This window comes from Coregonus lavaretus, assembly GCF_964263955.1.
Source record: "Coregonus lavaretus genome assembly, chromosome: 1".
Classification (NCBI taxonomy): Eukaryota; Metazoa; Chordata; class Actinopteri; order Salmoniformes; family Salmonidae; genus Coregonus; species Coregonus lavaretus.
Window position 1 is genome coordinate 52,593,538 of NC_139988.1, and position 14,028 is coordinate 52,607,565.

Sequence of the window (14,028 nt, forward strand, 5' to 3'; positions counted from 1 at the left end):
CACATGTGCAAATGCACAATGAGAGATTATTTGAGTCTGATGAAATCTTGCAGAAGTAAACCTAACATGAAACTAGGCAATAAATAAGACAAGGGGGGTAATACATAATTTTGGCGGGTAAAGCGATTCCTTTCCTTGACCGACTGTGAGCATAATCATCATCCACATTATTGCTCCTAATCTGAATAATATAGAATCCTGCTGGACCCTTGAAGGGGAGGAGGCTGATCACTTCCGATGCTGGGCAGCGATGTAGAGAGCCATCAGGCAGTAGAGGATCCCGCCGATGGTCAGGCGCATGGTAGTCCTGTACAGCATCTTGTCCATCAGGGCTCCCTTCAGGTGCACAGGGACACCATCAGACTTCTGCAATGTACAAAGAGAATTAGATATTTGATAGCAATCCCCAACTCCCCACTGTGAGTCACAGGGGGAAATCCTGAGACATGTCAAGTCCAAACTTTATTACTGCTCACAACTTCTCTGCAGGGACAGAGAAGGAGTGTATAACTTTCTAGTAGTATGATTTTAATCTCTATCAGTGCAAGTACATTTTGGCAGTGAAAGTTCATGGTTATCAAAGTAAATTTCCACAGGAGTATATTATCGTTGTATCTTCTAACCAAACAAACCAAGGTCAAGTAGGGAAAACTGCCACACAAGCTTAATACGTTTTCACATAACCCCAGTGACCCGATAACATATAAGCAGGGTCTAGGTCAAACAAAGGTTAGAGAAGTTTGTCTGTACCTGGAAGAGTTTTTGTAGGTCAGGGACTTTGTTGTGTCCCAGGTACTCCACCATGTTCCCTGCCTCTGACACATATTTGGTGGGGGTGGCAAAGATCATTGGGGGAGCCTCCGTGGGTAAAGTTACCCGCAACCCCTGGAGAGACAACAGAACTTTAGACTGAATACCACATGACCCAAACACATAGACCATCTAGCTAATGGGGAAAGGGGGATACCTAGTCAGTCGTACAACTGAATGCATTCAACTGAAATGTGTCTTCCGCATTTAACCCAACCCCTTTGAATCAGAGAGGTGCGGGAGAGCTGCCTTAATCAACATCCACGTAATCAGCACCCAGGGAACAGTGGGTTAACTGCCTTGCTTAGGGGCAGAAATACTTTTACCTTGTCAGCTCGGGGATTCGATCCAGCAACCTTTTGGTTACTGGCCCAACACTCCTACACGCCAGGCTACACTATCACACCGTGCAATATGCATTCAAGCAATACTTACTCATGAGACACACAGTCCACAAACCCAAGTTGCTTGTGTATAATAAGTTAATGTAAACCCACTGACTGATGAAGGGTCAAAATGTATCAGGACGTGTGGGTTGGGTTAACTCGACATGATTGTTTCACGAAATTGGGGAGAAAAGGGGTAAAAGTACAAAAAAATTCAGAGGTAGCTAGTTGTAAAAACTAGCTAGATAGCTAATGTTAGCTCACTACCTTACCTACTAGGGTACTAATGTTAACTAACTTTATAGATTATAGCTAGCTCTCTAGTTATGCATGTTTAGTAGTTCATCGACTAGCTACTGCCGGTAATCCAGAATGTCTCGGCAACAAAACGCTGCTAGTTAGCTAACGTTACAACGTTAACGTTAGATAAACCACAGCAGCTTGCCAGTTTCCTAGTTAAAGCTAATGTGTTAGTATAGAGCCTAGCTAGTTCGCTTTATCAGTTCAGTCGCCTTAGCCAACTACAATAAGCTAGCCAGTTAATTGTTATAAAACAATATCTGTCTTACGATTTTTTTGCGATGTTGTGTAAATCCATGCATTTGTTTGCTTTGCCAAACTGAAACCGTGTAAATTAGCAAACTAGCTGCTTTCCACAATCCGAGTCGTGTTGCTAACCTTTTCAATTAAAGCTATGAAGTCAATTTTATTTACTTTCAAAGTGTTCTTTGACACAGTACATTTATGGGAGCAAGATTTCTGAACAGGCTTCGAAACCATGGCAGGACTATTAGAAGCACTAGTGATTCTGATTGATTCTATATATCTGGGCCTCTCTAGCCCATTGATTCTGTATATCTGGGCTTCTCTAGCCCCCCCCCCCCCCCAGCATTCAGTTATTTGACCCGCTTTCCTACTGATCAACCTTTAGGCCTCAATCACTACCTCCCTGAACATTTTCTTTAAAGGGAAACTTCACAATTCTTTCAACTTCATCTTCTCCAGCACCACAACAACATCAACAAATGTGAAAATGGTGCGTTTCTATGTTTTGTAGTAAAAAAGATAGAGGAAGATATGTGTTTCCAATGACATCATCGGTTTGCATCATGTGTTTTTTTTGTTGGTGTAATTTTACCCTTTTTTTTCTCCCCAATTTCATGATATTCAATTGCTAGTTACAATCTTCAACGGGTTCAGGAGAGGCGAAGGTCGAGACATGCGTCCTCCGAAACATGACCCGCCAAGCCGCACTGCTTCTTAACACAATGCTCGCTTAATAATTGTTTACTTTGAATGACCAACACACAGTAATCTCAGAACTTCTATAGGCAACGTTTGTCATCATGCCCGTGTGGTGTTGTGTGTCTGGCTGTGCTAATTACAAACAAGCACCAAAAGTGAGCTATCTTTCCCCATTCTACCTACCAGAGTGTTATGATGAGTTTCTCTGGTGTCAAGTAATTGAGGATGCAATAATAAACTTAAACAATTATATGGGGAGTTAATACAAAATATTTAATAGATACGGTACCAGGTTCGTCTAACAAAAGGCACGTGCTTTGCTTCTTGTCATCCCAACTACTAGACATTTACATTTTAGTCATTTAGCAGACACTCTTATCCAGAGCAACTTACAGTTAGTGAGTGCATACATTATTTAATTTTTTCATACCCCTCGTGGGAATCGAACCCACAACCCTGCCGTTGCAAACGCCATGCTCTACCAACTGAGCTACATCCCTGCTGGCCATTCCCTCCCCTACTCTGGACGACGCTGGGCCAATTGTGCACCGCCCCATGGGTCTCCCGGTCGCGGCCGGCTACGACAGAGCCTGGATTCGAACCAGGATCTCTAGTGGCACAGCTAGCACTGCGATGCAGTGCCTTAGACCACTGTGCCACTAGACAAAGGAAATCTCTCAGTTTATATACTTCATGTTACACGTTTCTTCAACAACATCTGTTAACCATCAGTGGGCACTCCCTTCTTTGATGGTATTACCTTGTACCCCAAGTCAGTTTATTATGTCTATCAATCATTCTAAGATAAACCTCAGTAAGCTCCCTCGACATACTGGAATCCAGACTCTGTGGCACCAAGAGTCACCTATCTAATAAATGTAACCTTGTTCCCACAACACCATGAAAAGACATCATAACGCAGAGATTTACTCTGATGCTGCCAGTGGCTTGCAGCTATCAAGAATTATGCTTACGGTGACCAAAGATTATTAGAGAGATGTTCAGGCTGAACTGATGGGGAATCCATTTAGATGACAGCTGAGAAGTGATACGATTTCCCTTCACAACAAAACAGAAGATTCTCGATTAGAGTTAATGTAACGTTAGCTAGCATGCTAGCCTAGCTGGACTAGGTAAGTTAGCTAGCTAATGTTACAGGCCTGTATTGAACTCTGAAAGCCATCAGCTAAATCATATATATATAGCTAACTTTTGGATACACACTGTCAATCAATTTCACCTATGCCATGGTAGTCACTGCTAGACTGGTAACTTCAGCATGTTTGTTTGTTTGTTCTTTGACTAGCATTAGCTAATGTAAGCTAACTAACGTTAGCAAATAAGAGTAGCTCAATCTGGTAACGATCTATTCCACCCTTGTCTGGAAAACACTCCGTTACTAAAAATAGAATTGTCGATATAGCTAACTCACTCTCTGTTTGTTTGTTGGCTGGCAATCTTGCTGCCAATTTAGTGACGCTAGTGCTGGATTCTATCTAGAAATATACTTATTAATGTTACCATACTAGAACTTAATGATTACTTTACATGTATAAGGAATGTATATGTTAGGGGTCAAGGAAGGGTAAAGACGAACTAGGTGTGTGGAAAGTTATTGAGTGAAATGTAATGTGAGAGAAAAGGGGAATAGAGGATATGACCCAGGTCTGTTGAGTAAGGTGAACATGAGGTCACTGATAAACATCATGGAGAAGTGACCGGATAAAGAGGAACTGCTAGCAGGCTGCTTAACTGCGAAGACAACAGCGCAACATTTAAGCAGTATTGGGCAACAGATAGCAGTTCTGAGAAGTTACACCCCTAATCTCATCTTGACATATAAATGCCTGTTTGATGATGTGCAAAATATGCTTGCAGCTGAGGCACCCAGTGGGGTGAATAAACTTGTTTGAGCTTTTTCTAGTCGTCCGTTTGAGTTTTTACTCTGTTTGTTCAGAACCTAACAGTTGGCGTTGTTGGCAGGATTCACCACGATTTATAGTCGAACTGGAGAGTCCGAATCGGTGGAGCAGGAGCCGGCACCAAAAACAAGGTAGGCACAGTTTGTCACGCCCTGACTCAGGGGACTCTTATATGTTGAGTCAGGGTGTGTATATTCTTTGTTGTGTATGTTCTAAGTTGTTTTTCTAGTAGGTGTATATCTATGTTGGCCAGTGTGGTTCCCAATCAGAGGCAGCTGTCGCTCTTTGTCTCTGATTGGGGATCATAGCCCAGTGCGTCCTGTGCCAGCACCCCGCACGTGTAGTGCGAAAGTGGGCAGCCAGCCAGGACGGGTTGTGCCAGCTCTCCGCTCTAGACATCCAGTCCGCCTCCACAGTTCGGCCCGGCCTGTTCCTGCTCCTCGCACCAAGCCAGTGCTGCGCGTCGCCAGCCCGGCCCGGCCGTTCCTGCTCCTCGCACCAAGCCAGTGGTGCGCGTCGCCAGCCCGGCCCGGCCTGTGCCTGCTCCTCGCATCAAGCCAGTGGTGCGCGTCGCCAGCACGGCCCGGCCTGTTCCTGCTCCTCGCACCAAGCCAGTGGTGCGCGTCGCCAGTCCGGCCCGGCCTGTTCCTGCTCCTCGCACCAAGCCAGTGGTGCGCGTCGCCAGTCCGGCCCGGCCCGTTCCTGTCCCTCGCATCAAGCCAGTGGTGCGTGTTCCTAGTCCGGTCCGGCCCGTGCCTGCTCCTCGCACCAGACCAGTGGTGCGTTTGTCCAGTCCGGCACGGCCCGTGCCCGTCGCTGCTCCACTCCGGAGCCAGAGCAGTCCGCTCCACCGGTGCCTGATCCAGCTCCGGTCAGCTGCTCCACTCCGGAGCCAGAGCAGTCCGCTCCACCGGTGCCTGATCCAGCTCCGGTCAGCTGCGCCACTCCGGAGCCAGAGCAGTCCGCTCCACCGGTGCCTGATTCAGTTCCGGTCAGCGGCTCCTGTCCAGACCATGACGTCAGCCCCTCTCCAGGTTCGGGGTCTCCCACACCAGGGTCCAGACAGGGCCTGGCGTATCGTGGGAGGAAGGAGAGGGGATGCAGCGCGCGGAGGTCCAGACCAGACCAGGGGCGCAACAGGGAGGCGGAGAGTAAGAGGTCGTCACGCCCCGAGCCGAATCCGCCTCCGAGGCGGAATGCCCACCCGGCCCCTACCCTGTTATGTTTATGTTGTCCGGTCGGAGTCCGCACCTTTGGGGGGGGGGGGGTACTGTCACGCCCTGACTCAGGGGACTCTTATATGTTGAGTCAGGGTGTGTATATTCTTTGTTGTGCATGTTCTATGTTGTTTTTCTAGTAGGTATATATCTATGTTGGCCGGTGTGGTTCCCAATCAGAGGCAGCTGTCGCTCGTTGTCTCTGATTGGGGATCATACTTAGGCAGCCTATTGGCACTAGTGGGTTGTGGGGTCTTGTTCCTTGTAAGGTATGTTGTGTGTGTGCTACCTTGGACTTCACGTTTCGTTTCGTTTATTGTTTTGTCGAGTGTTTATTGGTTTAATAAACATGTACGTATATCACGCTGCGCCTTGGTCTGTCCCGTCATTAAACGAACGTGACACAGTTCCTACACCTGTTACCACTCATTCTGACATCTTGGGGAGGCGAGAGTCGTAGGTTGAATACAAATTATAGGATATGGACCTAGAAAGCCTGAGCTTATTCAGTAGTCCCATTGTGTTACGACTGGTCATAGATTTATGGTATAGGGTAAGTCCCAGAAGGTAAGCCCGAGCAGGGTGGTCCCTGCGGAGGGTAATTTCTGGGCGGTAAATCCCGAGTGGGATTGGTTCCCTGCTAGACCCGTAAGGGGGAGCCCTGCTGTGGTGTCCGTGAGGCCGTAGAGTGCGTGTGTGTATGGATAAATTGTCATTCTTGTGTACTAGTACGGTAGGTTGTAGAGAAGTAGTCCATGTAGGAGGACAAAGGAAGGAAGTGCATACGGTGGAGATATCTGAGGATATCTGTGCTTAAAGATGAAACATTGTCAGTGAGTGGGAATGTGGATGGGCGATAGAAGGTTGCCTGTAAGTTCTGGAGGATGGCCCCCTCCATGCTTGGAAAAGCGAAAGGATATTAGAATGTTGTTTGAAAGTGATTTGTGTGTATTAGCAGTAGCAATAAGGACAGGGAACCGTGACAGATTATGTGGAAATACGAAGACCACTGTGAGTAATTTTGATAACGTGTGTTGTCAACAACAGTGATATTTGAAGTGTGACACTGGTCTAAGATATTCGGTCTCCCATATTCTCCAGTAGTAAATTGGCAGACGCTTCAGTATCATTTTTAATACCAGGTATGAGGTCCCATGACCAAATTATTAGGCACCTATACCTTAACTACTCTCCGGGAAGTGGGTATCACTACCTGAAAAAAGTTGCAATTGTATTAGAGACGTGGGTGAGGAAATCTAAACACCCTGGACACCGTCGGGAGAGGCGTCGGAATAATAACTATTGAAATGGTTACCTGCGGCCCCGATCCTCCCTTTAAAGGGTGGCTAGAGGACGAAAAGTTTAACAAAGCCATAGAGGTGCTGAAAGAGGCGCACAAGCAATCTACCAATTCAGCTCGAATCTATCTTAAATAGAAAATTCTATCAAACCGCATGTAAATAATAATAATATGCCATTTAGCAGACGCTTTTATCCAAAGCGACTTACAGTCATGCGTGCATACATTTTTGTGTATGGGTGGTCCCGGGGATCGAACCCACTACCTTGGCGTTACAAGCTCCGTGCTCTACCAGCTGAGCTACAGAGGACCACGTAAATACAAAGGGTGTGATTCTCAGATTGAGAGAATTTAGGGGGGAACATGGGCGTGGTTAGAGAGGGGGGAAACATGGGCGTGGTTAGAGAGTCGGTGTCAAATAGACACAGAGGGGTGTGGTATGACATGACCAATAGGAAACCAGGAGCGCCAAATAGGATTCATACTACTCTTGCTGAAATGTATCACTGACCGACGCACCAAAGAGAGGTGAAAATGTACTGTCAGTTCAAGACCACGTGGGAGAGTTGGGTACGGTTAAACAATGTGTTGTGTGTGCACAATGTCTATACCCATCAAACAGCTACCACTACCAGACGAACCCTCTATGTCACTGCAAAGGGAGGGCATTGATGAATGAAACAATTGGACTCACACCACATGAGGTGGTAACTGGAGACTGATGAGAGTCCTAAGCTCTATGATTCATATGTTACAAATGAGTGATTTGGCAATTATGGGTCAATTAATGTCGTCATACTGTCAGAGAATGACCCATGCATACAGTGTGTGTAATCACAGGTTAAAGCAGCACATGAGGAGCAGACTCCTGGGCCCAGATTCACAAAACCTTCTTAAAAGTACATATATTCTTAACTGCTATTTTTTCCTTAACTATAGACTTAAGAAGAAAGTTAAGCAAAGTAAAAAAAAATGTTTGCACTATTTCTCATGTTTCTCCTTAAGAAAAAAGTTAAGAAGAAATCAGATTCTTGAACACAAAGTTCTTGGAAATGTTCTTAATTCCAATATAACTAAACCCTTATCTTAAACTCAGGGCAGTGAGAGAAAAAGCTCATGAAAGCGATTGAACATGTTTAATTCACCCACAACTTCATCTGAAAGTTTCAGTATTAATTATTTTAAACCCAATAACATGTTTTAGAACAGTAATCTCAGTAGGAAATATGCTAACATGATTGCCATTGCTAGCTAGATAGCTAGCTAAAACAGTTGCCTAGCAACAAACATCTTAATTAGATTTGTAAGAAGTGTTTTGTGAATCTGGGCCCAGGAGATAACCGAGAGCACAGGCTGAGTTCGGGGAACCGAGTGTACATCAAGGTCCACCAGACCGGAGTGTCTGGACAGCACTGGTCCAGGCCCACACTGTTCTCCTCACCGCACCCACAGTGGTAAAAAAACGAAGCCTCTCCCCGGTGTGTACACACTTTTCATGTGAAACGAGATCCAGCTGCATAATGGGTGAGCTGGAAGCCGCTATGATAGAGGAAGAGGAGCCAAAGAGGAAGAGTAGATTCTACTAAAAACAAGCAGTTGGGTGGGGTCTGGGAGCTACTTTAACCGTCATAGTCTTTGTGTCAGTTGCTATAATGGTCAACGCTCCATGTAAAAAGGACAAACTGACAATCCGCCAAATATGAAGACAGGAGAGTACATTGGGGTAGAAACCAGACAGGTCACGAATCATAAAGGTGGAGCCACTTGATAACAGGACTAGAACATTGGACATAGGCTGTTCAGAACAAGGTGTAGTCTTGGTACAGACAGGAGTGTGAAAGGAACGTAATGACACAGAGTCTATAGAACGAAACTACATTTTCTCTTCTGCCTCAAATGGATATAATGTGCCAGGATTCTCGATCAGCTGAAGGTCAGTTAATAACTTTCAGACTAGTGCTACCAAAACCAAAGGTTCTATTCACCAGTGATGCCCTACAATACTGCAACTAAGGGAGTGAAGTGGTCAGGGAAGGTTCTAGACACCAGCAGACAACAGGCCTGTGGAAATATAGCTTGTTGGGGTAATTATACTCTGGACAATATCATGAGGGGTGAATATGGAAACCAAACTATTCTTATGGTCAATCGTCAGGGGGAATAAGAGGCATATGAGCACATGAAGGCATACTTACAGACTTGTTTAGGGGCTGAACTAGTGATGGAGACAGAAATTCATTAGTGTATATGGTATGATGAGGGAATCATGGGTCAGTCCTACGCGGTGTTAGTGGCAGATTTTGGGAGGACCGATATGATTGCATTCAGATTATCAGTCAACCTACCAGGGTAGTTACAAACAGCACAGGAATTAAATCATCAACATGTATTGATCACATCTTTACTAATGCTGCAAAAATGTGCTTTAAAGCAGTATCCAAATCCATCGGATGTAGTGATCACAATATAGTAGCCATATCTAGGAAAACCAAAGTTCCAAAGGCTGGGCCTAATATAGTGTATAAGAGGTCATACAATACATTGTGTAGTGATTCTTATGTTGATGATGTAAATAATATTTGCTGGTCTGTGGTGTGTAATGAGGAGCAACCAGATGCTGCATTTGACACATTTGTGAAATTGCTTATTCCAGTTACTAATAAGCATGCACCATTAAGAAAATGACTGTAAAGATGAGGAATTGAAAAATGTTATGGTTGTGAGGGATGAGAAAAAAGGTATGGCAAAGGAGTCTGGCAGCACAACCGATTGGCAAACGTACTGCAAATTAAGAAAAATTTTGACTAAACTGAAAAAAACAAGAAGAAACTATACTATGAAACAAAGATAAATGATATAAAGAATCATAGTAAAAAGCTTTGTAGCACCTTAAATTAAATGTTGGCCATTAGGCAAACTCAACTCATTCATCACAAAACCCACTGATATTGCCAACTACTTTAATAATTTTTTATTGGCAAGATTAGCAAACTTACAGTGAGGGAAAAAAGTATTTGATCCCCTGCTGATTTTGTATGTTTGCCCACTGACAAAGAAATGATTAGTCAATCATTTTAATGGTAGGTTTATTTGAACAGTGAGAGACAGAATAACAACAAAAAAACAGAAAAACGCATGTCAAAAATGTTATAAATTGATTTGCATTTTAATGAGGGAAATAAGTATTTGACCCCCTCTCAATCAGAAAGATTTCTGGCTCCCAGGTGTCTTTTATACAGGTAACGAGCTGAGATTAGTAGCACACTCTTAAAGGGAGTGCTCCTAATCTCAGCTTGTTACCTGTTTAAAAGACACCTGTCAATCAATCAGATTCCAAACTCTCCACCACGGCCAAGACCAAAGAGCTCTCCAAGGATGTCAGCGACAAGATTGTAGACCTACACAAGGCTGGAATGGGCTACAAGACCATCGCCAAGCAGCTTGGTGAGAAGGTGACAACAGTTGGTGCGATTATTCGCAAATGGAAGAAACACAAAAGAACTGTCAATCTCCCTCGGCCTGGGGCTCCATGCAAGATCTCACCTCGTGGAGTTGCAATGATCATGAGAACGGTGAGGAATCAGCCCTGAACTACACGGGAGGATCTTGTCAATGATCTCAAGGCAGCTGGGACCATAGTCACCAAGAAAACAATTGGTATCACACTACGCCATGAAGGGCTTAAATCCTGCAGCGCCCGCAAGGTCCCCCTGCTCAAGAAAGAACATTTACATGCCCGTCTGAAGTTTGCCAATGAACATCTGAATGATTCAGAGGAGAACTGGGTGAAAGTGTTGTGGTCAGATGAGACCAAAATGGAGCTCTTTGGCATCAACTCAACTCGCCGTGTTTGGAGGAGGAGGAATGCTGCCTATGACCCCAAGAACACCATCCACACCGTCAAACATGGAGGTGGAATCATTAAGCTTTAGGGGTGTTTTTCTGCTAAGGGGACAGGACAACTTCACCGCATCAAACGGACATGGACGGGGCCATGTACCTTCAAATCTTGGGTGAGAACCTCCTTCCCTCAGCCAGGGCATTGGAAATGGGTCGTGGATGGGTATTCCAGCATGACAATGACCCAAAACACACGGCCAAGGCAACAAATGAATGGCTCAAGAAGAAGCACATTAAGACCCTGGAGTGGCCTAGCCAGTCTCCAGACCTTAATCCCATAGAAAATCTGTGGAGGGAGCTGAAGGTTCGAGTTGCCAAACGTCAGCCTCGAAACCTTAATGACTTGGAGAAGATCTCCAAAGAGGAATGGGACAAAATCCCTCCTGAGATGTGTGCAAATCTGGTCGCCAACTACAAGAAACATCTGACCTCTGTGATTGCCAACAAGGGTTTTGCCACCAACTACTAAGTCATGTTTTGCAGAGGGGTCAAATATTTATTTCCCTCATTAAAATGCAAATCAATTTATAACATTTTTGACATGCGTTTTTCTGGATTTTTTTGTTGTTATTCTGTCTCTCACTGTTCAAATAAACCTACCATTAAAATTATAGACTGATCATTTCTTTGTCAGTGGGCAAACGTACAAAATCAGCAGGGGATCAAATACTTTTTTCCCTCACTGTAGTCATGACATGCCAGCAACAAACACTGACACTACACATCCAAGTATATCTGACCGAATTATGAAAGACAAGCATTGTAACTTTGAATTCCTTAAAGTGAGTGTGGAAGATGTGAAAAAAGTATTACTGATGATAATAGCAGACGATATTGCCACTCCTATTTGCCATATATTCAATTTAAGCCTACTACAAAAGTGTGTGCCCTCAGGCCTGGAGGGAAGCAAAACTATCTAAGAATAGTAAAGCCCCTTTACTGGCTCAAATAGCCGACCAATCCGCTTGTTACCAACCCTTAGTAAACTTTTGGAAAAAATGTTTGACCAGATACAATGTTATTTTACAGTAAACAAATTCACAACAGACTTTCAGCCCGCTTATAGGGAAGGACATTCAACAAGCACAGCACTTACACAAATTACTGATGATTGGCTGAGAGAAATTGATGATAAAATGATTGTGGGGGCTGTTTTGTTAGACTTCAGTGCAGCTTTTGACATGATCATAGTCTGCTGCTGGTAAAACACATGTTTTTATGTCTTTACACACCCTGCTATATTGTGGATAAAGAGTTACCTGTCTAACAGAACACAGAGGGTGTTCTTTAATGGAAGCCTCTCCAACATTATCCAGGTAGAATCCGGAATTCCCCAGGGAAGCTGTCTAGGCCCCTTACTTTTTTCAATATTTACTGTTGAGTGAAGCCAGTGTGTCTATGTATGCGGATAACTCAACACTATACACATCAGCTACTACAGCGACTGAAATGACTGCAATACTTAACAAAGAGCTGCAATTAGTTTCAGAATGGGTGGCAAGGAATAAGTTAGTCCTAAATATTTCAAAAACTAAAAGCATTGTATTTGGGACAAATCATTCACTAAACCCTAAACCTCAACTAAATCTTGTAATGAATAATGTGGAAATTTAGCATGTTGAGGTGACTAAACTACTTGGAGTATCCCTGGATTGTAAACTGTCATGGTCAAAACATATTTATACAACAGAAGCTAAGATGGGGAGAAGTCTGTCCATAATAAAGCACTTCTCTGCCTTCTTAAAAACACTATCAACAAGGCAGGTCCTACAGGCCCTAGTTTTGTCGCACCTTGACTACTGTTCAGTTGTGTGGTCAGGTGGTACAAAGAGGGACTTTGGCTCAGAACAGGAAAGCATTGCTGGCCCTTAAATGTACATGGGGGAGCTAACATTAATGATATGCATGTCAATCTCCCTTGGCTCAAAGTGGAGGAGAGATTGACTTAATCTCTACTTGTTTTTGTAAGAAGTGTTGACAAGCTGAATGCACCGAGCTGTCTGTTTAAACTACTGGCAGACAGCTCGGACCCTCATGCATACCACACAATACATGCCACCAGAGGTCTTTTCACAATCCCCAAGTCCAGAACAGACTATGGGAGATGCACAGTACTACATAGAGCCATGACTACATTGAACTCTATTCCACATCAGGTAACTGATGCAAGCAGTAGAATCAGATTTTTTTTAAAAAGATTAAAAAGCATTTTATGGAACAGCAGGGACTGTGAAGAGTCACACACACACACACACACACAGGTACAGACACACGCATACCAACAGAGGCTCTAGCACACGCACTTTACACACACGTATATTGTAATATTGTTGTATGGTGGTATTATACATTTTGTACTGTAGATATGTAGTTGTGTAATAATGTTATGTGATGTTATATGATGTACTGTTTTATATTTTGTTATATTTGAAATGTAAGTGCCTTAACGTGTTTGTTTTGCAGAAGCTAATGGGGATCCCTAATAAATACAAATACAAATTAACTGGGCTAGTTGAACTTATCTCTTTCTTTAAGGCATTGGTTAATTGGATAGGGTGTAGATGAGGCTCTGTGGTCACATCAAAGTCTATCACAACTTTCCACTCCGACATATCATTACTCTTGTTCCGTACCTCCACCCTCTTCGCGCCGTCATCGCTACAAGCACCACTATTTTCAGTAGCATAGTCTCTCTTTTTCCTATTACTCTCCACTACAGACCATTCAGGTCCTTGATCCTTATCCTTCCAATCCATTTCATCACAACTATCATCCATATTGATCGCATTCCAGCACAGCTGTTGCTTCTCCAACCTTTTCTCCATATCCTCCATTGCCGCATCCTCACTACTCACCACCTTTACTGTGTGCCAAGAGGTGCATCACTGAGCACCTTTTCGACTTCGCAGGCTACCTGTCTGAGCTCAGTTCATATGGCGAAGTTAAACCGCAAACCGGAGCGGTTAGCGGAAGAGAGAGCTTAGATATTGCAGTAGACCCGCGAGCTCGCCTTCTCCAACTACAAGACATTCCAGGTGTTCCCTTTGGGTAGGAATAAGATAGATGTAGTGTAGTCATAATTAAATCAAGTAATGAATAAGTCTTATTTAGGTAAGCAGCTACTACAACATGTTTATACTCACTGGCTCTGTCATTGACTGTAGAGAATATAATACAAAAAATTATTGGAACCATAGCACATATTTTATCAGATAGAAAATGACAACTTTTGTGCATCAGCAGGTAAT

At 43.9% G+C, this 14,028-nt stretch overlaps 1 protein-coding gene across 1 annotated transcript; it reads right to left on the reverse strand.

Moving 5' to 3' along the window:
* Nucleotides 1-228: 228 nt before the first annotated feature.
* Nucleotides 229-13,614, reverse strand: LOC311133470 (cytochrome c oxidase subunit 7A2-like, mitochondrial; the record flags this gene model as incomplete). Its single annotated transcript, XM_084166950.1, has 3 exons — nt 229-366; nt 751-885; nt 13,414-13,614. 3 exons carry the CDS (start codon nt 13,612-13,614, stop codon nt 229-231), a joined length of 474 nt encoding a protein of 157 aa, XP_084023076.1.
* Between the last annotated feature and the right edge of the window lie 414 nt (nt 13,615-14,028).